The sequence below is a fragment of the Chiloscyllium plagiosum genome, unplaced genomic scaffold (genome assembly GCF_037043375.1).
Source record: "Chiloscyllium plagiosum isolate Xiang-an unplaced genomic scaffold, Cpla_swu_hap1 HiC_scaffold_42, whole genome shotgun sequence".
NCBI lineage: Eukaryota > Metazoa > Chordata > Chondrichthyes > Orectolobiformes > Hemiscylliidae > Chiloscyllium > Chiloscyllium plagiosum.
Genome location: NW_028270180.1, coordinates 1,883,069 through 1,908,420, shown reverse-complemented (window position 1 = coordinate 1,908,420; position 25,352 = coordinate 1,883,069). Strand labels below are relative to the sequence as shown.

Genomic DNA, 25,352 nt, shown 5'->3' with positions numbered 1-25,352 from the left:
AACATATATTGGGAATAGCTGGGGTTCTGGCACTGATCCCTGTGCACATCATTAGTTACTGACTGCTAATCAAAAAAAAAAATTATTCTTCCGCGTTGCTTCTTGTCTGCTATCTGATTTTCTATCCAACTTAATAGACTGCTCCCAATCCCATTTGCTTTAATTTTACACTATAATCTCTTTCGTGCAAATTTGTCAAAGGATATGCACTGCTCTCCCTCAACAACTCAACTAGCTCCATCCTTGAAGAATTCCAGTAGATTCTTCAAGCACAATTTCCTTTCATAAATCCACGTTGACTCTGTCTGATCCTGAGACTGAAGAACAGATAGCTCTGGTGAGCAAAAGGATCATCACAGTGGATGAGCCTTCCATAGAACACTTTAGCCTTCCAACCATAACACCAATGTTTTTGTCTTCTATATGTGTGCGTAATGGTTTTAGAAAGTTTTCACTTGTAAAGTTAAATGTTGACAGTTCATGATTGTTTACCTGTCATTAGAATCTATTTAGTAATCATAAATAATAGTTATTGTTAAGTACAGAAACCTGGATTGTGTTTTCTGTTATCCTGGGGCTATCTGACAGGTAAATGGAGACATACTTTGATACAATTTTTAAGTTTTGTGACGATCTTGGGAATTGCAGCGCTTGATTTCCAGTGTGCCATCGCATTGGTGACAATTTTATAAACCTGTCTAAGGTTGACTTATAAACCCATACTTTTGTTTTTCTGCAAACAGCATCTACAGTAAAAAAAAATTAATAATGCTAAAACATTTCCAAAGGTGCTCAGGGAAAGGGGGTGAATGAATGGAACACATAGCTCTTTTTGAAAGCTAGTATGAAGACAATGAACAAAAGGCTACCTTTTGTGTTATAAAATTCTATTGCTGTTATGTTACAGCCTTTCTCAGTCTCCCTTGCCATACAGGTTCTGTTTCACTTTCTTCGTTGCTCATAGCTATGCATCTTTCTTTGGCACTCGGCAACTTCTAAACAGTGGTAGAAAGTAGCTTGGTAGAAATATTTTATGTTATTATCTAGTCAAGAAAACTACAAATTCTCAAGTCCAAAATTAAATTTTACTTTTAACAGAATTTGTTATTTTACTGCATAAAGAAATATTTGGACAGATGGTCAAAAGATTCTAAAGAGTCATACTGGACTTGACGTGTTAACTCTCCTCTCTCTGCAGATGTTATCAGACTTGCCTAGTTTCTCCAGCATTTACCTTATTTAGTTTTGAACGAAGATTAATTGAAGATGTAGATTTAAAGGTGCATTTTAAGGGAGGAAAGGAAGGTAGACAGGCAGAGGGGTTTGGAGAGTGAACTCCAGAGTTTATGGCCCAGACAGCAGAAGGCATGGCCACCAATGAACCTCCGAGTACTGTGAAGCTGAATTCTTGAGCATGTGGAAGAGATAAATCCATAGATCTCTAAACATTAATTACATGAAAGGATATGATTTGGAAGTATGTGAAAACGTAATATTGAACATAGAACATAGAACAATACAGCACAGAACAGGCCCTTCGGCCCACGATGTTGTGCCGAACTTCTAACCTAGATTAAGTACCCATCCATGTACCTATCCAAATGCCGCTTAAAGGTCGCCAATGATTCCGACTCTACCACTCCCACGGGCAGCGCATTCCATGCCCCCACCACTCTCTGGGTAAAGAACCCACCCCTGACATCTCCCCTATACCTTCCACCCTTCACCTTAAATTTATGTCCCCTTGTAACACTCTGTTGTACCCGGGGAAAAAGTTTCTGACTGTCTACTCTATCTATTCCTCTGATCATCTTATAAACCTCTATCAAGTCACCCCTCATCCTTCGCCGTTCCAACGAGAAAAGGCCGAGAACTCTCAACCTATCCTCGTACGACTTCCTCTCCATTCCAGGCAACATCCTGGTAAATCTTCTCTGCACCCTCTCCAAAGCTTCCTCATCTTCATTGAGGAAGATGATCAGCTTTTTTGTATTATATAACAAAGCAGAACGGGATGACTAGCCTACTTTTGTTCTTGTGATAACAATTGAGGATACTCAAGAGACCAGAATCGGAGCTACCCAGGGTCTTTCGGGTGGTTATAAAGCTGGAGAAATGAGAGAAAATAAGAGATGATGTCAACGGCGGTTTTGAAAACAAGAACGAGTATTTATAAATTTTAAAAGCGCTACCAGGCCAGGAGTGCACTAGAAGACATCCGAACTTGTACATCAGGAAGTAGGATTAATTCTGTGTAAAGTGCTGCTTTATAAACAGCGCTTTCCATCCCTGTGTTGAAGAGTGAGGGTGGGCTGAAGCAGTTGTTCGGGTTACTTTGACCCTGAGCCATTTTCCTCATCCTCAGGTAGGGAGATGCCAGTGCCGTGCACTTCCGAGCGAACAACAGGAGCAACGGACGCCCCACGCGCGCGCACCCAGCGGCGGACAGGGAGAAGGAGGGACCGACAGTTTGCTCCCGGGGTAAGGAGGAGAGAGATTTGCGATCGCGCATGCTCACGGCATGGGGCAAGAGCTTTTGAGTAGGCGGGCCTCCTGGAAACGGGCGGGGCTTAGGGGAAAGGCGGGGCTAGCACTCAGAGTCTCTCCCGGGGGGGAGAAGAGGAGGTGCGTAAAACTGTGGGTACGGGGTCAGAAACGTCGACACTAAACTCACGAACGGTTGACATCACAGAGGGGCAAAGTTGTAGCAGAGGAAGTGGCGCTGTTGCGGGGCGGATGTGACGGTGCGGGGCCCTGCCGGCCGGTGGTAGGGAGGGTGGGTGCAGGCTGCGGCGCGGGTGCCGCCGGGAGAGAGAGCGCGGCCCAGTCCCTTTGTTGCGGTAACGCTGCCCGGGGGGCGGGGGGGAGAGAGCGGAGCCGAGCCCAGCCCGAGCTTGAGGCGATCCGAGCCCAGCCTGAGGCAGGGACACCCCCACAAACAGTCACATCAGCCCAGCCCGCATCCACAACAACATGGACTCGGACGAGGGCTACATGTACGACGAGGATGAGTACAGCGAGGAGAGCGAGCCCGAGGATAACTTCGAGATCGGTGAGGTGGAGATGCAGGAGCCCGGCCTGGAGCCTGGCCAGGACGGTGACGGGGTCGGCGGTGGAGGCGGCGGCCTTGGAGGTTTAGGCGGGCTGGGCGGCCTGGGCGCCGAGCAGGAGGAGGAGGATTACCGCTACGAGGTGTTGAGCGCCGAGCAGATCGTCCAGCACATGGTGGAGTGTATCCGGGAGGTCAACGAGGTCATCGAGGTAAGGCAGTGCTGGCCGGGCCACGGCAGGAAAACTCGCCGAAAGCCCGAACGAGCAGGCCCCCCCCCCGCCCCCGCGCCTTGTGGTGAGGGCCCTGTTGGTGTAAGCTGCAAAATGAGGAAGGAGATGAAACCAAAGTGAGAATGAGGGGAAGGATGAGTGATTTGTTTTCTCTTGTCTTTCCCTTCGCCCGCCACTTTCCTTGGCCTTGTATGAGTAGTTTTGAGCAGGATCCCCGGTTTCAATGGAAAGGTGAACATGTGCCAGGAGGGCAGCCAGGTTTCTTTTCCTGGTCTCTCATATTTCTAATCGCGTCTTTGTCTATATGTTGCCATAAGTTTCTGTGTGCCCCGTTGTGATATTGAGGAAATACGGTACAATCTTCATGAGTGCTTTACTATTTATGGTTTTTGAACAAAATCTGGTATTTTTTTTTAAGGTTGATATTTCTGGTTGGGAAATTCCCTGAACTGGGATAGTCTCGAATTTACCAACTGAGCGTATTACCGTTTTTAACCTCCTGATTTCTGCTGAAAGATCAAAATCCATATTTGGATCACTTATGTTGAGTAACTGGTAATAATCAAGTTGGCTCAAACTTAGAGTAATCTTGTCATGCTAACAGTTTTCTGCTTGTGACCCCTGTGTTATCACTGCCATTTCATTGAGAAATCACGACAAAAAAGAAAATTAAGTTATGTAAGTAAACAAGTGTGATTTTTATGTTATTCTAAATATTGCATGCAACTCTTGGTAAAGATGTAATCTTGTCATGAACCAGCATATAGATCTTTCTCTACAATATTTAGTATTAGATTAGAGCACAAGGTATTTGGCTGGAAATTTGCATTTTTACATGGAATTTCAGCCTTGATTTAAGCAAGACGTTCAAATAAGAGACAACAGAAAAATAAAAAAATTAATAATGCAGCACTCTGCTTTTTTTTGGTGAAGTTACTGCATTACATGAAATTTGCTGGTTTCCACACTTTGAACTGGTTTAATTTAACACATTTTAAGCCTATATTATCTAACCTCATGCCTCAGTGACTCTAGATTCCGGTTCAGACAAATGGTCATCAAGTTGAAATATTAACTTTTTCTCTACAGATGCTCCCTGATGCATTAATTATTTCCATCATTTTTTTGGTTTTATTACTTATTGTTTATTCCAATAAATTTGCACCAATATTGAATCACTATTTGATCATTGTCTAGAAGTTAGTAAAATGGAGCAATATTCATTCTAAAAAGATGCTCACATTTTATAAAGTGGAGAAATTAGTCTTTGCTGCTTTAAGTTTAGGTCAGTTTTGGATATTCTATGGACCTGCTACCAATGATTGTCCTTAAAACAAAAAAATCCTGTGTTTATCACAGTAAAATAAAATCAGAGAGAAAAATAAAGTGGATTAATAGGCAAAGGGCTAAAGTTAGTCCTGTACATTAAAAGATACTGTTCCTTGAACCCAATTTTTTTTAAAAAGGGATTGGTCTCTGATGATCTCATTGTGTTTCTTAACACTGGAAATCCACATCACAATGAGCAGATTGTGTTCAGAGAAGATGGAAATGTATTTCCTGCAAAAGTATCGTATCTTGTCTGTATGTGAAACACTAGTGCTAGCAGTAATATGTTTGAATAGAGTCAGAGATTTACAGCATGGAAACAGACCCTTTGGTCCAACCAGTCCATGCCGACCAGATATTCCAACCCAATCTAGTCCCACCTGCCAGCACCCGGCCCATACCGCTCCAAACCCTTCCTATTCATATACCCATCCAGATGCCTCTTAAATGTTGCAATTGTACCAGCCTCCACCACTTCCTCTTGCAGCTCATTCCATACACGTACCGCACTCTGTGTGGAGAAAGTTGTCCCTTGGATCTCTTTTATATTTTTCCTCTTACCCGAAACCTATGCACTCTAGTTCTGGACTCTGACCCCAGGGAGAAGATTTTGCCTATTTATCCTATCCATGCCCCTCATAATTTTGTAAACCTCTATAAGGTCACCCCTCAACCTCCGGCGCTTCAGGGATAACAGCCCCAGCCTGTTCAGCCTCTCCCTATAGCTCAAATCCTTCAACCCTGGCAACATCCTTGTAAATCTTTTCAGAACCCGTTCAAGTTTCACCACAACGTTCCAATAGGAAGGAGACCAGAATTGCGTGCAATATTCCAACAGTGGCCTAACCAATGTCCTGTACAGCCGCAACATGACCTCCCAACTCCTGTACTCAATACTCTGACCAATTAAGGAAAGCTTACCAAATGCCGCCTTCACTGTCCTATCTACCTGCGATCCCACTTTCAATTAGCTATGAACCTGCACTCCAAGGTCTCTTTGTTCAGTAACACTCCCTAGGACCTTACCATTAAGTGTATAAGTCCTGCTAAGATTTGCTTTCCCAAAATGCAGCACCTCGCATTTCTCTGAATTAAACTCCATCTGCCACTCCTCTGCCCATTGGCCCATCTGGTCAAGATCCTGTGGTAATCTGAGCTGTCCACTACATCTCCAAACTTACTAATTGTACCTATTATGCTCACATCCAAATCATTTATGTAAATGTCAAAAAGTAGAGGACCCAGCACTGATCCCTGTGGCACTCCACTGGTCACAGGCCTCCAGTCTGTAAAACAGCCCTCCACCACCGCCCTCTGCCTTTCCCTTTAAGCCAGTTCTGTATCCAAATGGCTAGTTCTCCCTGTATTCCGTGAATCTTGGAGCATTTGAGCTAACATCGAAAATCTTAGCAGAAGCAGCACAAATGTCGTGACCATGTGTCTAGGTTAGAAGTTGAGTGTTCTGTGCTAAGTGACTAGTCCCCTGACTTCTCAAAGTCTGCCAACTGCTTACATGGCACAAATGAGATTTTCTACTTGCCTAGGTGAATCAGTTGCAGGAACAGTAAAGAATCTCACCACTATCCAGAGCAAAATAGAGAAAGGTACTTCGTCCTCTCATTTAAAGATTTAGGTGGTTTAATAAAACCTTGTCAGGTTTCAGTAATCAGACCATGTCATTCTGCAGACCTGAAAAGATCTCAGATTTTAGTTGCATTTATGCAACTGAACCTGGATTAAATGCCAGCATTGAAAGGTCATCAACCTTCTAGGATTTACCATGTTAGTTATATTAATACCTTATGTTTCACTGTTCTATTAGAAGATCTATATGTGAGGTCATCATTAGGTTTCAGTAATGTGAAACACTAATTTGCTAAATTTGTACAGTGACAGCATTAGATGTTTTGGCCCAGTGAACTGTCTTGAACCAACTGCTTAGGGTTTTCATGTTAACCAGTATGGATATGATATTCGCAGAGAGGTGAACATTGAGCCTGAACCAGTCATCTGTGGACATGGGGCTTACTGATCAATTGGGAGTAGAAGGTTTGTGATTTGTTAGTGCTGAGCTTGAGACAACCTTTGGAAATCCAGTGAATACCCTGAAATTAATTTGGTCTAATATCTAGCTGTGCCTGGAACCTGACATTCGATGTATCGAAGACTTATCATTCAGCTGAATGCAATTTTGCTGCTTGCTTTACTTAAGATCCCAGCACATGGTTGAGCCTGGGGCATGTAGGTGGTGATAGAATTTTGGTTGACAACGCTCCAGTAACCTCAAGGGTGATAAAATTGCCTAGAGTAATTGCTGTTTTGAGCTAAGACTTAATCGGCTACCTCTGGATTTTCTGTCCAGTCTCCACTTCAGTGCATGTTGATTTCTCGCTCTCCCATTTACTTCTCATTTATGAAATGTACCAGTATTTACTAGTTGCGCATGCATTGATTATATGTCGATATAGAACCCAAGTGACCATTCTTATTCCCTATGCTGATGTTAAAGGGATACAGTATTTGGACATGGAGAGAGAGAAGCCATCTTATTTGTGTGGAAATACTTTTCATTGATCAAGGAAACTTGCAACAGAGGATTTACTAAAGGCAGGGACTGTTATTAGATTAGATACCCTACAGTATGGAAACAGGCCCTTCGGCCCAACATGTCCATACTGATCCTCTGAAGAGCAACCCCCCCAGACCCATTCCCCCACCTTTTATATTTACCCCTGACTAGTGTACCTAACACTATGGGCAATTTAGCATGGCCAATTCACCTGGCCTGCACATCTTTGGATCATGGGAGGAAACCCACACCGACACTGGGAGAATGTGCAAATTCCACAGACAGTCACTCGAGGCAAGAATCGAACCTGGGTTCCTGGTGAAGTGAGGCAGCAGTGCTAACCACTGAGCCATCGTGCCCCCCTCAGTTAGAACTCAGTCAGAGCTCTAAGAAAGCCATTCCTTGGAGTTTGTATACCCTAAGTCTAATCTGGTGGCCCCTCCTTGTGAGTGCAACTTTAGAGAGCTATTACTTTATCCTACAGACAAAGACATTATTTTCTCAATTGTCATAGACATAGAATCATATGTCGAGATGTGGTGCTGGAAAAGCACAACAGGTCAGGCAGCATCTGAGGAGCAGGAGAATTGATGTTTTGTGCATAAACTCTTTATCAGAAGTTATGCTCGAAACGTCAATTGTCCTCCTCCTCTGCTGCCTGACCTGCTGTGCTTTTCTAGCACCACACTCTTGACTCTGATCCCCAGCATCTGCAGTCCTCACTTTCTCCTATATAAAGTCATATTGCACAGAACTAGACCCTTTGGTCCAATTTGTCTGCGCTGACCAGATATCCCGATCTCATCCAGTCCCATTTGCTAGTGTTTGGCCCATATCCCTCTTAAAAACCTATTCATGTACCCATCCTGGTATGGATGGGTGTGCCTATGTTAAAGGGCGTGGCCAGCAGTGACTTGGCTTGGTGGACCAGGGTTTACACACAGCCTACTGAAAGTTCTCTTGGCTCTGTAATTGTAAACTTGATTTTTATTTGGAAGGAGGATTTTGATATAAAGTGTTGGGTTATAGTCTGATTGCTGAGGAGCATTTTGAAGGAGTAAATTAAATATTACAATTTTGAATGTTTATTTGTATTTATTTCCTTAAGTAATTTATGCCCTTTTGTAAAGAATTGAGTCTCCTCTAAACAGCAAGCTCGAGCTTAGTCTGGACAATTTTTTCCCATTCATAACTTTTAGAAGGTTTGAACCTTGGATTTTTCCATTTCAAAATTAGCAGCTGCTCAAAATAAACCTTTCTGGCTGGAACACATTAGGTTTAACCTGAACAGCATTGCAAAAGCAACGTGGGTTCTGAGCAGGGTGAATGACTGCCTTCTATCCAGGCCAAATGCTGTGCTGACCAGGATCAGAATGGATAATATTTCCTTTTGTTTGAGTGAGATGATGCTAAGCCTGCCCGTCATTACTTTTGAGCTTGATTCGATGGTGAGTGTGCAGCCAGGCTTCTGGCTGTGGTTCAATCCTTGACTGCTCACTGTTCACTATCTTGCCACTGTCTCCCAGAGGTAGCTGTGGTGGCAACAGCTTGTTTTGCCCAACAGAGCCTGAAATTTCTGCTGGGTGGGAATGCTTGCATCGGAATCATATTAACAGCCACTACTCACAGCAGCCAAGCTTCCTACAATATGTTTGAGTGGTTTATTTGATGGCAGTGGCCTTACAATCATTAAAATTGTGGAAGGTCCCTGTTTAAATGTTCATTGAAATCTGTGGAGTAACGTTGTTGCTTTTACCTTTTAGCTCATTCAGCCAATGTCAATTTTTAATGTTTATGTTTAATGTTTATTTGCTGGTGCAGTTTTCCATGGGTCAGGAACTAGATTGGGTAAAAGTATAATAATGGTAGAATTACACTTGCTGCCTTCAGAGATCACTTTCACTTGTTATTTATAAACACTATACAGTAAAAAGTATTATAGCTATTGATGAGTTTTTGCATTATTATGTACTCTCTAATGAGACTCTTTCTTCATACTGGTGACCTGTAGATAGAATGTATACTTTATATCTTTCCAAACTTAAACTGCATCTGGTGAGGTGATTACAGAAAAGAATGATTAGAAGAAGATGCTGGAAAGAGCAGGACATTTGAATTTCAGTAATGGCTATACACATGTGAATACATGTGCTACTTCACATTAGAAAATAACAGTTGCTCTAATCTTCCATCTTGTCTGATGAATTGGACCACACTACAGCAGGGGAAAAGTCACTTGCCATAATCCTATTAGTAGTTACTTACAGATTTGCAGTTAAGGTTTACAACATATTCTGAACCTCCTGGCATGATGATTCCCTTCTACTCATTTATTCTCCTGTGTAATTGTATATTATCTGGGCTGTAAGGTGTTTATATCTGAGTTCACGTCTGAAATTCCATTTGGGCATTAAAAAGGATGCTGTTCCAAAGACCCAATTAATTTTGGGGGAGGGGTTGAGCTGTGGTAAGGGATGGTGGTGGCTCTTGTCTGTATTATTGCATGAGATTTCTTGCCACATACAGCCAAGTTTTGTAGCTCAAGAGGTTCCCTGGAGAATTTTCTAGCTTTGAAATGCTAAATTAGCTTTTGCTTTGTGATCTGCTTACTGGTGTGTTTTGGTTTCTGTATCAGATGTTAGACACTTTTGACTCCGTATTAACACACTTGTCTTTGAATCACATCCTACTACAGAACTTGACCAGATAATCCTGTTGGAAGTTCCATCTTTTGGATATCACATGGAAGTACCTCCCCAATTCTGTTGAGATAACTGGAAAATCCATTAACACTGTTTAGAGTGGGCTGCTTTCTTATTTCTTGGTGAAAGAAGAAAGTGGCACTCACTGAACACCTTAGCAAACAATGCATTCAGCTTAATCAACCATTTTAACTCTGTCTCATGGTTAAAAGGTTATGGAAAGCTTTCCCCATTCATGTATCTTCATGGTCATTTGTTTCTCACTAAAAGAGGGTTTTTTCAAGGTTCTGGTGTTATGACCTCCCTCTATTTCCCACACCTACATCTCTGTTCATTAGAACCAGCAGATTGAGATAGATTGGTTGAAAAGAAAGACGTGTATTTCTATAGAATGTTTGTGACCTTGGCATATCCCAAAGTGTTTTGCAAACAGTAATGTCCTTGTGAAGTGCAGCTACGTTGTAATGCACAAAGCATTCCAGACAATTTGCACCCTTTGACAAAATGGGCAGTACAAGAGAAAGAAGAGGTAACAAAGAAGACTGATGAAGGTAGATGTTGTCTGTATGAAATTCAGCATAGTGTTTGAAAGGGTTAGACTGGTTAGTAAGTGTGGTTAGTGTGGTAGACTGGTTAGTAAGGTTAGATCATGTCGGTTCCAGGGGGATCTAGCCAATTGGATACAAAATTGGTTTGAAGGTAGGAGACAGGATGGTGGTAAAGTTCAAAGTTTGTGCGAAGATTTGTAGCTCGGGTGCTCGTTGCTGTGGTTCTGTTCGCCAAGCTGGAAGTTTTTGTTGCAAACGTTTCGTCCCCTGGCTAGGCGACATCTTCAGTGCTTGGGAGCCTCCTGCGAAGCGCTTCTTTGATGTTTCCTCCGGTGTTTATAGTGGTCTGTCCCTGCCGCTTCCGTTGTCAGTTTCAGCTGTCCGCTGTAGTGGTTGGTATATTGGGTCCAGGTCGATGTGTTTGTTGATGGAGTTTGTGGATGAATGCCATGCCTCTAGGAATTCCCTGGCTGTTCTCTGTCTTGCTTGCCCTGTGATAGTAGTGTTGTCCCAGTCGAATTCATGTTGCTTGTTGTCTGCGTGTGTGGACTGAGTAGAGGCAAAAGTCCCTTACTTTAGAAAGGTGTCATGTCAGAGCAGGCTTGGTGGGCTGAAGGACCTGTTCCTGCGCTGTACTATTCATTGTTTTTGTTGCTGCAACCTCGCACAGTGTCATCTGAAATGCCTAACGTGAACAAACAATGTGTGTCCTCATCGCTAGAATGAAATTCACCTGCATTGGCTGCATTAATATTCTAACCACAGTACAGGATCGGGGTCTGGTGTATTCTTTGAGAAAGGCAGGACTGCAGATGCTAGAGAGTCTGTCAAAGTGTGGCCCTGGAAAAGCACAGCAAGGTAAGTCTTTTTCGTCAGGTGCTGCCTGACCTGTTGTGTTTTTCCAGCGCCACACTTTTGACTCTGTGTATTCTGTCTGGATTAGAGTGGTGCTGGAACAGCACAGCAGGTCAGACAGGATACAAGGAGTAGGAAAATAGACGTTTTGGGCAAAAGCCCTTCATCAGGAATAAAGGTGAAGGTGACCTCTATTCCTGATGAAGGGTTTTTGCCTGAAATATCACTCTAATCCAGACACTCTAATTCAGACTCGGGTTTCCAGCATCTGCAGTCCTCGTTTTTACCCTCTGTGTATTCTGTGGCAGGTAACATTCCAGAACTTTTCCACCATCTCTAAGGAACAAGTCAGGAGTCTGATGGAACTTTCTGGATGGATGAAGCTGTAAAAACATTCCAAAAGCTCAGCAAAGTCCGGGACAATGGCGATAGTGTGTACCACCTACACAAAGCACTTTAACAACTCACCAAAGCTTCAAGATGACCTTCCAGAGTCTGATCTCCTCCACCTAGAAAGCCATGGAGTACCTCTTCACCAAGCCACACATCATGCTAACCTGAAACAAGATCACCATTGTTTCTTCATCACTTAGACAAAAGCGTGGGACTCTCACTAACAGGGAAGCCTCCAGCAGAGACTTCAATGGTTCTTGAATGTGGGTCACCACGTCTTGAGGGCAGGTGAAGATACGCCATAAATGCTGGCCTTGTCAGCATTGTCCACAATCTCAAACTGTATATTAATTATGTGTGCTAAAAATCGCTGTCGATGGGGTGTTTTTATATACGATGTTGCAAACCCAGCTTTGTCAATTCCAGATTGTATGTGACTGTTGAATCACACGCTGTTCCTAAGTTCCTGTGAGGTAGTACATATGGTAATGATATCAACTGAATAAATAAAATCGAATAAAAACCTTTTGTATGTTATGAAAATGCACTCATCTATAACTAGGGTTATTGAGAGATTTTCTGAAGGCTATTGTGTTTTTTAAATAATTCCATGTCATTTGGTCTTGATGTAAGACACTAGTGTCTTATTACACAGCAATCTGAAACTCATGACCTCAGCTACCTTTATAATGCACAATTGTGTTTGACAGATTCCTAACCTTACGGTGCTAGGTAGGGTGAGATTGTTTACTCATTGCTAAGTAGGCTGGTAAATCCCAATTAGTGGCTACAAATCTGTTCCTGATCATGGCGTTGGGAATGAGGAATGCAGGCACTCACCCTTGTTACATATCTGAAATGGCTCAGTACTTTACATAAAGTAAATCTCATTAAAATACACTGTTTATAGCAGCCATTTTGTGCCAGAACTATACTCATGTGGTTGTCAAGTGAGTTGTGTTGACCGGGACACAGGTGGTAACCTCTCAGTCTCTGTCAGCCAGTGCAATTGAATCTTTGGTTGTCTGTACCAATTTAAACAGGCAGACTGGGTTGTAACTTGACAACAGCTCTGCAAGCGCGGAACAGCCTCACCCTACTGTCGGTCTAGATTATATGTTTACTGATGGTGGGTTGATTCCTTTGACTCACAGGTGAAAATAGAACTCAACTTGGAACATGCTTTAAGCTCTTACAACCAGAATTGTCATATTGGTGCTAATTCACATCTCAATTGTCTGCCCCTCTACAAATAATTAGTGTGGAGATGACCCAGAGAAAAATTAGTACAAACTTTCAAATGTGTTTAAGGATGTCAATCACAGGAAATATGCTTCAAATTTATTAAATTGTGTTATTTGATCTTGCCTTTTACCCCCCAGAATCCAGCCACAATCACAAGGATACTTCTCAGCCACTTCAACTGGGATAAGGAGAAACTAATGGAAAGGTAATTTTTTTTTTCTCTATTGTGGGGAAAGTAGTGGACCTGTACATACTGGAAAGGAGGTCAACTCCAGAGCCGAGGAAGGCTATGTCAATGTTACTTCACGTGCTGGAATTAAGTATGTCTTCATGTCTAGTAATACCTTCTGTTTGATAGCTAGGTTGAGAAATTTAAATGGAAACAATAAATACAATGCATTTCTCCAAGAAAGGGATTAAAATTAGACCCTGATGGCCACATCGCCATTGAGCAAAGTCATGGAAATCCCATTTGGCTGCACTGCCTGCTCCCTGATCAGTAACTGACACCTGAGTGATTTTGTGCAATCTGTAATGCTGTTGTGCTCATAGAAGGAGAGATTCTTGATAGCCAGGGTGAAGCTAAGATCGTAGTGCTTCACAATGTAACACCTTCAGTGGAGTGAATTTTATAACACTGTCAAAGGTGTATTTAAATGTAACTCTTCTATAGTTTGCTTGGTCAGAGATTGGTCTCTGGATGAGTTTCATGTGTTTACGTTGCTGAATCCTGATAGAACTGTCCCACAAACATGGTGTCAATATTACAGAAACATTTTTAGAAATGTGATTCCAGGACCTGCCATGAAGACCTCTGCTTCCTAAGTTATAAACAACAGTTGCATTAAATGTAACATTATCATGAACGTCTGGGTCTCCTCTTTGTTCATGGGAGATTAAGAGGTTAAGAGGTGAATTTAAGTTGAAATTGCTGAAGGGCCAATTTCTATTATTAATTGTAAACTTAACTATGGACATTACCTGTTTGATTGCTCAGCATTTCAGTTGTGAAGTTGATCAAAGAGATTCAATGATACGTTGTACTGAAGACTGCCTTGAGAGTACTATAAATTCAGTTGTTTCATTAAGAGGCATTAGAAATCAGAGCAGCATTGAAGTATAAATGTATTAGGGATAGTCAGCTTGGCTATAAATAATCCAAGGATTTTTGCCCGAAACGTCAATTTTCTTGCTCCTCGGGTGCTGCCTGACCTGCTGTGCTTTTCCAGCACCACACTCTTGACTCTAACCTCCAGCATCTGCAGTACTCACTTTCACCTATAAACAATGGCGGTCTTGTCTCTCAAACTTGATTGAGTTTTTTTTTGAGGAAGTGCCAAAGGTTATTGAGGGTCAGGTAGCAGATGTTGTTTACGTGGACTTGACTAAAACATTTGACATGGTCCCTCATGGTTTCCAAAAGATCACATTGTGAATCCACGGTAAGTTGACATGTTGGATGCAAAATCAGCTTGACCATAGAAGGCAGATATTGTTGTAGAGGTATTTCTTTTCTGACTGGAGGCTTATGACCAGTGGTTTTCTGCAAAGATATGTGCTAGGACCTCTGTTTGTATTGTTTATAAGTTATTATAAAATAGAATTCCTATAGTGTGTAAACAGGCCATTCAGCCCAACTAGTCCACACCAACCCACCAAAGAGCATCCCGCCCAGACCCAGTCCCCCACTGTATCCCTGTAACCTTGCATTTCCCATGGCTAATGCACCTAATGTATCCATCCCTGAACTCTGTGGGCAGTTTAGCATGGCCAATCCCCATGCAGACACTGGGAGAACATACAAACTTCACAATACAGTTGCCTGAGGCTGCACTCTAACCCTGGTCCCTGGCACTGAGGTGGCAGCACTAACCTGTGAGGCGGCAGCGCTGACGACTGAGCCATTGTACTGCCAAAATGTTGGTGGTCTGATTAGTAAGTTTGCAGATGACACAAATTGGTGGAGGTGTGGATAGTGAAGAAAAATGCAGGGTTGCAGCTGGAAAGTTGAATGTAGAGATGGTGATTGGAGTTTAATCTGGTATGAGGTGATGCATTTTTGGAGGACATGGATCAAATACAGTAAATAGCAAGACCCTTAGTATTGAAAAAACAGGCATCTTGGGGTTCAAGTCTGTAGCTCCCTGAAAGTGGCAATTCAACTGGGCATGCTTGCCTTCAGTGGGACATTGAGTATAAAAGTTGGCAAGTCATGGTGCAAATATGTCATACTTTAGTCAGGTCACATTTGGAATACTGTGTGCAGTTCTGGTCACTGCATGATAGGAAGGATGTGGAGGGTGCAGAAGAGGGTTACCAGGATGCTGCCTGGATTGGAGTGTATTAACAATAAGGACCGGTTGGACAATTTGGGATTGTTTTTGCTGCAGTGTTGCAGGCTGAGGGGTGACTTGATGGAAATATATAAAACTGAGAGGTGTGGGTAGGGTGGATAATCGGTGTGTCTTTGCCAGGATGGAAATGTCAAATACTAGAGGGTATAGGTTTAAGGTGAGAGGGGCAAGTTTAAAAGAGGTTTGCAAGAAAAGTTTTTTTAATACAGTTAGGTGCCTCGAACAAGCTGCTGGGGAGGTGGTATAAGCAAATATGGTAGCAAAGTTTGAGAGGCATTTAAACAAGGTACATGAACAAGCAGAGAAGAGAAGGATATGGACCATGTGCAGGCAGATGGGATTAGTTTAGAATAGCATTATGTTTGGCTCAGATATGATGAGCCAAAGGGTCTGTTCCTATGCTGTACTAATGCATGTCCTACGATTGGGCCATCTTTTTGACTTGATGTGATTGTAGTCACGTTACCTGAGTACAGTGAAAAGCTTTTTTTGCGAGCTGTGCAGGCAGATCATAGCAAACATCATTGAGTGCCTAGACAGAGTGAGGCATACAGATTACACTGCACAGGAGATACGTGAAGCAAGATCAACATTATTTGAAGCTAGAGAGTCCGTTCATCAGTCTAATAACAGGGAAGAAGCTGTTCTTGAACCGGTTAGTGCGTGTGTTCGAGCTTCTGGATCTTCTGCCTGATGGAATTGCAAATATCTGTTTCAATGCAATCTCATTCGTCTAAACTCCAGAAATAAAGGACCATGATGATCAATATTTCTTTATGGGAATCAATCCTGTGAATCGGTTTTGTACCCGATCTAAGAATGTGCATTCATCTTTAGGTACCAACTCTACACAGTATGCCAGGTGTGTCAGAGTGGATGGTCTCTTCACATTTCCCCACCTTAATTGCCACTCTCATCCAATCAGTTCATCCAATTATAAACCTTTGTAAACTTGCCTCCCTAAGCTTTTTAAGCTTTATAGTGTTAGAAAATTTGGAAACACGACCCTTGATCTCTCCTTCCAAGTAATTAATATAGACTCTAAATAGCTGAGGCCTCAGCACAGATCCTTGTGACACTCCACTAATTACCTGCCAACCTGAAAACGGCCAGTTCATTCCTGCTTGTTTTCTCCTGTCGTAGAGTCATAGAGATGTACAGCATGGAAACAGACCCTTCGGTCCAACCCATCCATGCTGATCAGATATCCCAATCCAATCTAGTCCCACCTGCCAGCTCCTGGCTCATATCCCTCCAAACCCTTCCTATTCATATACCCATCAAACTGCCTCTTCAATGTTGTAATTGTACCAGCCTCCACAATTTCCTCTTGCAGCTCATTCCATGCATGTACCCACCCTCTGTGTGAAAAAGTTGCCCCTTAGGTCTCTTTTATATCTTTCCCCTCTCACCCTAAACCTATCCCCTCTAGTTCTGTTTCCCTGGGGACTCCCCGACCCCGGGGAAAGACTTTGTCTATTTAACCTTTCCATGCCCCTCATAATTTTGTAAACCACTATAATATCACCCCTCAACCTCCGACGCTCCAGGGAAAACTGCCCCAGCCTGTTCAGCCTTTCCACGTATCGAGTCAGCTATTACAAGGGGGCATAGCTTTAAATTAAGGGGGGTAGGTATAGGACAGATGTTAGGGGTAGGTTCTTTACTCAGCGAGTCGTGAGTTCATGGAATGCCCTGCCAGTAGCAGTGGTGGACTCTCCCTCATTATGGGCATTTAAGCGGGCATTGGATAGGCATATGGAGGATAGTGGGCTAGTGTAGGTTAGGTGGGCTTGGATCGGCGCAACATCGAGGGCCGAAGGGCCTGTACTGCGCTGTATTCTTCTATGTTCTATAGGTCAAATCCTCCAACTCTGGCAGCATAGATATTTTCTGAACCCTTTCAAGTTTCATAACATCTTCCTGATAGGAAGGAGACCAGAACTGCACGCAGTATTCCAACAGTGGCCTAACCAATGTCCTGTACAGTCGCAACATGACATACCAACTCCTGTACTTTGACCAATAAAAGAAAGCATACCAAACGCCTTCTTAACTATCCTATCTACCTGCGACTCCACTTTCAAGGAGCTATGAACCTGTACTCCAAGGTCTCTTTGTTCAGCAACACTCCCTAAGACATTACTATTAAATGTATAAGTCCTGCTAAGATTTGCTCTCCCAAAATGCAGCACCTTGCATTTATCTGAATTAAACTCCATCTGCCACTTCTCAACGTATTGGCCCAACTGGTCAAGATATTGTTGTAATCTGACGTAACCTTCTTTGCTGTCCACTACACATCTTCAATTTTGGTGTCATCAGCAAGCTTACTAACTCTACCTCTTTAAGCTCGCATCCAAATCATTTATGTAACTGACAAAAGGTAGTGGACCCAGCACCGATCCTTCTGGCACTGCACTGGTCACAGGCCTCCAGTCTGAAAAACAATCCTCCACCACCACCTTCTGTCTTCTACTTTTGAGCCAGTTCTGTATCCAAATGGCTGGTTCTCCCTGTATTCCGTGAGATCTAACCTTGCTAACCAGCCTCCCATGGGGAACCTTTTCAAAGGCCTAACTGAGGTCCATACAGATCATGTCCACTGCTTTGCCTCATCAATCCTCTTTGTTACTTCCTCAAAAAACTCAATCAAGTTTGTGAGACATGATTTCCCATGCACAAAGCCATTATGACTATCCCTAATCAGTCTTTGCCTTTCCAAATACATATACATCCTGTCCCTCCAGATTCTCTCCAACAACATCCTCCACCGACGTCAGGCTCACTGGTCTATAGTTCCCTGGCCTGTCCTTACCACCCTTAAACAGTGACACTATGTTAGCCAACCTCCAGTCTTCCAGCACCTCACCTGCGAATATCGATGATCCAAATATCTCAGCAAGAGACCCAGCAATCACTTCTCTAGCTTCCCATAGAGTTCTAGGGTGCACCTGATCAGGTCCTAGGGATTTATCCACCTTTATCCGTTTCAAGACATCCAGCACTTCCTCCTCTGTGATCTGGACATTTTGCAAGGTGTCAGCATCTATTTCCCTACAGTCTATATCTTCCACATCCTTTTCCACAGTAAATACTGATGCAAAATAAGTGTTTAGTATCTCCCCCTTTTTCTGGCCTTTAAACTAATCCTATATAACCAATAAAGCTCCTAACTTGAACAGCAACCTTTTCATGTGACATTTAACCACATGTATTTTGAAAATCCAGGCAAACTAAGTTGATTTGGTTCCCTTTTATATGCCCAGCTAATATTTTCAAAAAATTAAATTTTTATAAGTTTATAAAGCTTCATCAATTTTTACACTGTTTTTCGAGGTGGCTTGATATAGTTTCCTTAATGACGGATTCCAGTATGTCCCCAGGTGTGTGGCTACCTGGGCTTCAGTTCCCTTCTCTCTCCCTGCCTTTTTCAATAATAGGATAGTACTTGTCACCTTTCAACATACTGGGACTATTCCAGAATCTAGGGACTTTGATATATTGTCATCTGTGTATCTGCAATATCTGCAGTTAGATTAGATTACATTACATTAGATTACATTACAGTGTGGAAACAGGCCCTTCGGCCCAACAAGTCCACATCGACCCGCCGAAGCGCAACTCACCCATACCCCTACATTTACCCCTTACCTAACACTAAGGGCAATTTAGCATGGCCAATTCATCTGACCTGCACATCTTTGGACTGTGGGAGGAAACCGGAGCACCCGGAGGAAACCCTCACAGATAGAAGCAGCTCCAAGAATGTTCTACTGATTTCTTAGATGAAGGGATTATTTTATAAGAAAAGACTAGGTTTGTATTCATTAGAGTTTGGTAGAATGTGAGGTAGTCTTATTGAGACGCAAGATCCTGAGGGAAGTTGACTGGATGGATGCTGAAAGGACATTGTCCCTTGTGGGAGAGATGAGTAATAATGAAGACAGGCTAAAAATAAGGGGTCTCTATTTAAGACGCATTTTCCTTTAGAGTTCTGAATCTCTGCAACTCTTTCCCAGAGAACCATGGAAGCAGAGGTAGATTCTTAACTAACAAGGGTATGGTAAGATTTCAGAGATAGGTAAGAATGTAAAGTTGAGCTGCTATTAGACCAGCCATGATCTTATGGAATGGTGGAGCAGGCGCAAGGGGCTAAATAACGTTGCCTTTTCCGAATTTATATGTTCATATGTACTGTAAAAGCAGAGATAATATTTATTTCAAGTCTTTGCAGTGACTATATTACCCTTTTTATAACTTCTGTGTCAGTCTGTTTAGGACTAAAGTTCAGTTTTATTACTGTTCCGTTTTGCCCACTTGTAGGTAATATTGTTTTAATACTTCTGAACAATTCACTTCAATTTTCTTTTGCATCAGTTTTATTTTTAACTCATTTTCTAGTTTGTAAAACTCTCTATGGCAATGTTGAGTGTACAGTGGGATTTTACAGTAAATTATATTAGGTGTACATTGGGTTTTTAAGGGCTGAGTGCTTCGTGTGTAACAACAATGATCTTCCACAGTAGTATGAGGCAGCAGTACTTTTCTGCAAGGTTTTGGTGGGCTCTGAAAGAAAAGAGTGGGAAACAACTGGGAACCTGCACTTGCCTGGATTAACTAGCAGTAATGATGAATTACTGGAAGGGTGTACACTCAACCCTTTAAGTGAGAGATGGAGGGGACAACCGATGCTTTAGTGCCCTAATTTACAGAATTTGGCAGCTGAATGGCTCCCTTTGTTACAGGGGAATGGGTCTCACTTTCTTTGTACTTGGCAGATAAAGATGATTAAGAAAAAAACAACCTGATTTTCTTATAAGAATAGGTTGAGTAGTTTGAATTTCTATTAATGGGAGTTTGGAGGTATGAACGGAGACCTTGTTGAAACTGCTATGCCCCACCTTCTTGTGGGGCATAGCAGGTTCAAGGCAGGGAGTGTGCTTCTCCCTGTGGGAGAGTGTAGGACAGCAGAGGCATCATCTTCTGAGTAGGGTGTCACCCATCCAAGGCAGGGATGAGGAATTTCTTCTGAAGGTAGTGAATCTGTGTAATTTTCTTTTACCACAGGCGGATGTAGAGGTTGGGTCAAACTAGATGGCATAGAGGGGAAAAGTTTTTAAAACTGATCTCGGGGGACAATGTCTTCCACACACAAGGTGGTGTATGGAATGAGCTGCCAGAGGAAGTGGTAGAGGTGGCTACAACTATGATATTTAAAAGATATTTTTTTTTAACATTGTAGTAGGACTGCGGAACACGTTGCCAGCGGCGATACTGGAGCCAGATATGATAGAGGTGTTAAGAGACTTACAGATAAGCACATAAATATGCAAAGAATTGACATGGATCAAGGGTAGGTTGAAGGGATTAGTTTAATTTGGAATCATGTTCAGCACAGCATCATGAGCTGTGAGGGGTCCATTCCTGTGCTGTACAGTTCTATGTTCTAAATACTAACTGGACATCACCAGAATATGATTACTGTCTTTGGTTGCATAAACCATGATTGTCCATCCTACAATTGTGGAAGGATGAATTTTAGACTTGGTAAATTGGAAACCATACAAAAACAACCTGTGCAAAATGAGCACAACTATCATGTGACCCTTCTCACACTAGCAATGGACGGTGGCTAGTATTAGTTGCACAGCTTTGGCTTTGCTACAACTTTGGAATGAGATTATGCAGTAGCAGATGGAAGTGTCTTGGTTGATAGACCTGAACCATTATGGCTCCATCTGCCTCAGTGGTGCCCATTTAATTATATTTCCTACTGGGTGAAAGATATTCAAAATCAGTCTTATTCTATGGAATTATAGTGATATGGGAACATGAGCCATAATTGTTGATTTTTTTTTTCTTAATCCTCATTTGCCTGGATAGATTAGTTTAGTTCTGCCACCAAGTAATCTTAAGTTATGATTTTATTTTATCTTTCCAAGATTGCTGTTATTGATTGTGGATTGGAGGAGTTGCCTGTTTACCTGTGCATAAACTACATCTATTCAAGAGGCAATCTAAAATGCAGTGATATACTGTGTCCATATAAACATAATGGAGAGTTTATCAGGAAAAGACTCTCATTATTTATGATGTCAGTTGTGCAAAATTGGACTGTCACCACCTTCCCTACGGAAATTATTTTATTAGCTATCTTCCCAGAACATTATTTTTATATATTCATTCCTGGCAGTAGGAAACACAGGGTGAGATAGCCCTGGTAAATTTCAAGATAAGTTGTAAGACACCATTGTATGTTACTAGATTCGTTTGGTAACCCTCCAATAACCACGAGTGTCATTTGAATCTTATGGCCATTGATGTCTCAGAAGTAAAGACTTATCATCCCAGCTTTCTGTTCTACTCTTCAGTAGTCCTGAATGTAAATGATGAGATGCTACTCTTGAAATTTGAATATAGTTACAATGGAAGCTTTGAGTTTCCTGAGTCATTGATTTTAATAGGCAAAATGTTGTCTAGCTATGTACAGTGCATTTCTGTATCTTCCTGGATACACACTTGTATTGTGCAAAGCCCTAGCTGAAGAAGAATAAATCATCGAAATTGCCCATAGTTTATTAACTTCATTTTCTCTGTAAGAAAGTTAGATCAGTTGCATTTGAAATTGAAATTAGTATGTTGGGAATGGGATTCCAAATGTCAAAAATATTAATTATGTACAATTTGGAGGAATTAGTCAAAATGACCTTAAATGAATGCCTATAATTTACTTGAATTAAACTTTTGAAATTCATTTTCCTACCACTACCCTCCTGCAGTCTCCATTATATCAGTGTAAGAGTCTTCTAAATTCTCTTCACTTTGTCTAAATTGCTGTCCGTTTCAAGGTCACAGCTTCCTAGGTGTATTCTCCCCTTCCACTTCTAGTGAAGTTGCTGCTAATGGTGAACATGACCATGGGTAATTCCAGCATAGATGGAATGACTAGAAATTTGTCTTTGTCAGATTTGTGTTGCTAAAAAGTAAATTTTGAAGAAATTAAAAATTACGTTGACTGGTTGTATAATCTTCTATGGAGTTCTGCACGGCTTATGTTCAGCTTCATGTTAGGTAGAATTAAAGAAGGGGATCTTTGGAATAGGGTAAGTAGTACTGTTTTGCCAAATCATTTTTTTTATATTTTTGTATATTTTCATTAAAGATTCCTGTATTCATGTTTATAATGGGAACTCTTAATGTAAACCTGATGATTCCAACTCTTTCCAGTGATGAAGTTATGATGCCACCACCAGTGTGTGTAATTGCAGTGCACCAGATTTTCAGAAGCATTTCCTAGTCTAAAAATTGACAAAGGAAATTATAATGAAAACATTACTTTTTAAGTGCACGCAAGCATAAAAGTTTCCTAGAGATCTATATTCTATATATGAAGACATTTAGAGATAAATATTTCAACATGAAGCAGATGAAAACTGAGCAAATTCTTTTGATTATTTTTGTAATAGCTGCATTGTTTCTTACAGATACTTTGATGGAAACTTGGAGAAACTTTTTGCAGAATGCCATGTAGTAAACCCTTATAAAAAGTCTCGAACACGTCAGATGAACACAAGATCATCCTCACAAGATATGGTTTGTGCAATCTGCTACCTGAATTATCCTAACTCGGTGAGTGTCAGACTAAAGAACGCGCAGTGCAAGTTTCAGAAGTAGCCAGAGTGTAGTCAACCACAAACTTTATCTTATAAGTAATAAGATTTTTTAGCTGTGCCTGCTGGTCTTGGAGAAATCTCTTTGTTAGAACAGGAATGACCATTTGAATTCGTGAGATTGGAACATCTTTCAGGAAAATTCCTGAACAACACTCAAGCTCAGTGGATCAGTCGGTAGTGATTCACGTGTAAAATAAGTCATTTTGCTCCTTGCTCAATGCATCAGTGTCCTTGACCGTTTGGGTGACCCAAGATGTGTAACTCAATTGCTGCTCACTGTAGCAAATGAGAAGTGAGCTTCTGGTCACTACTCTGTCAGAAACTTCATAGATCAGACCAATCACATACAAGTTTAGTAATGTTTTAGTTTTGCTCAGCAAAAACAGCTCAGCAAAAATGACAATACAACTTATGCCACTTTTGAATTTACAAAGGTCTGGTACAGATGCTGTGTGAAGAACTGGAAAGGAAGGTAATTCTGTCATAATGGTGAAAACTAAAGACTTGCCTCGCTTTTGTTGAAAGTTTTGTCCTGATTGTATGCCTGGTGAATCATGGCACTCATTGAAATTGTTTGGTGGATCAAAATCCTTTTAGTTGTTCATCGAGATCATGTGGTGTCTTTAGAGGTGATATATTAATCATACTGGTCAATAATCCCAACTCTACAGGGCTGTGCCAAGTAATATATTCGTTATAAAAAGGACTTGAGTTGCAAACAGGAATATTTTCAATAAGACTTGACCTCTTGTCCTTAGTTTGAGAGAGTTCCAGTTTTTCACAAGCTTTAGATTATCAGTTGATTCTGATGCTTGTCTAAAATAGTAAAGATTAGCCTGCACCAATTTCTATTTGGCAGACACCAGTGGGCGAACTATTTTCAGAAGTGTGTCACTCTACAGATTTCTGCAAAGATGTTACTGGTCTGCCTTGGTGAATGCAGTGATAGAATAGACAGAAGTATAACAGCGAATCTGATTATTGTGGTCACCAGAAACTACTTTTTGATCAAGCTGGAGTCTGTAACTGTGAGGTTTGTCTAAAATGTTACAGCTAAGCCATATGGTTCCAACTTACCAAATACTTAATCCATATATGTTGGTCACGCGTTTGAGTGTTGGTCAAGAAGCCTGATTCTTTTAACCATCTAAATTGCATGTATCATGCAGTGACTGGATTACTTTGAATAGTGGAAGTTAATGTTTATGCTTTTTACTTTTTACTTTGGAAAAGATATCCCCTGTAGCAGCTTCAAGATTGGGAATTTTGTTTTTGGTGATTTCCTGGTGGTTCCTTGTTAATGGCTACAATAGCACTCCGCTCAGAACCTTGAGTCTCAAAAACCTGATTTGGTCTCACGCCCTATTACTATTATGAGTGAACTCAAGGTTTTGGCTATATGGAGATTGCACATTATTTAAACTACCTCTTATTGGACACTAGGTTTAAAAAGTTAGAATTTTTTGTGTAAATTGAACACCTCACGATGACTAAAATTCCCAAGCAAAAATTACTCAGTCAGTGTAATTAAATGGGTCCTTCAGTGGAGAAAACAGTGTAAAAATGGAATATTTTGTTTGGTTACGCACTGCCCCTTTAAAATCTGGGATTACCTTTCTGTTTTCCAGTGTTCTCCGTCTGGATCTGGGACATGTAGGGGAGGGAACGGGATTGATTTGGTTGTAGTTCAACTTTTTCAGCAGATTGTGCATGATCTTTATAAACAGATTTTTTCTAACGGTGACAAAGACCAGCATTTATTATCTGACTGGTCGGTTTGAGAAGGTGATGATTTGCCATTGATTGATTCCTTGAACTGATGCAATTCTTGTAATAAATGTTTTCCCACAATGCCGAGGGGTAAGGAGTCAGTGATTTTCACATGACTCACAAGTTCAACTTTCCTCACTTGTCTGCTGAGATTCTGATTTGGAGATTGAAGATGTTGATGTATGTGAGGTGTTAGGCAAATGGTGCTTGCGATAACACTTTACACCTCATCCTAAACTGAGATATCTGTAACTATGGACTTGTGTCTGCTCCATGCACTCACTTGAGGAAGTGTAAAATAATCACTTGCAGGAACATAATGTTAAAGAATTCGTTATTTAGTCAGGAGCCTTTAATCTAAAGTTAATCAACCTGGTTGCTCTACTTGGCATGTCCTATATGAATGATTTATTAGTTGGTTTGTATATCAGTTTCCATACTGAACTGGTATTATTTAACACAGTGCAGCACTGGTGTATACATTTAGATTAACATAAATTAACATAGCCAGTACTCTGAGAGGGGCAAACCCTAGTTGATGATCCCAGTCTGCAGTGCTGGTGAAAACCACTCTTAAACACATGAAATTTGAATTTATAAAAATCACCTATCTTTATTTTAACTTGGAA

At 41.5% G+C, this 25,352-nt stretch overlaps 1 protein-coding gene across 2 annotated transcripts in view; it reads left to right on the top strand.

Annotated features, from left to right (window-relative positions):
- Window positions 1-2,808: 2,808 nt before the first annotated feature.
- Window positions 2,809-25,352, top strand: part of LOC122542522 (E3 ubiquitin-protein ligase ARIH1) — a 71,668-nt gene continuing 49,124 nt past the window's right edge. The window contains exons 1-3 of one of the 2 annotated variants that reach the window (XM_087982035.1): window positions 2,809-3,261; window positions 13,061-13,128; window positions 22,765-22,909. In XM_087982035.1, coding sequence (XP_087838161.1) covers window positions 2,974-3,261; window positions 13,061-13,128; window positions 22,765-22,909 — 501 coding nt within the window. In that variant the 5' untranslated portion in view covers window positions 2,809-2,973. The remainder of the gene's footprint in view (window positions 3,262-13,060; window positions 13,129-22,764; window positions 22,910-25,352) is intronic. The other variant, XM_043680355.2, reaches the window with a different exon arrangement.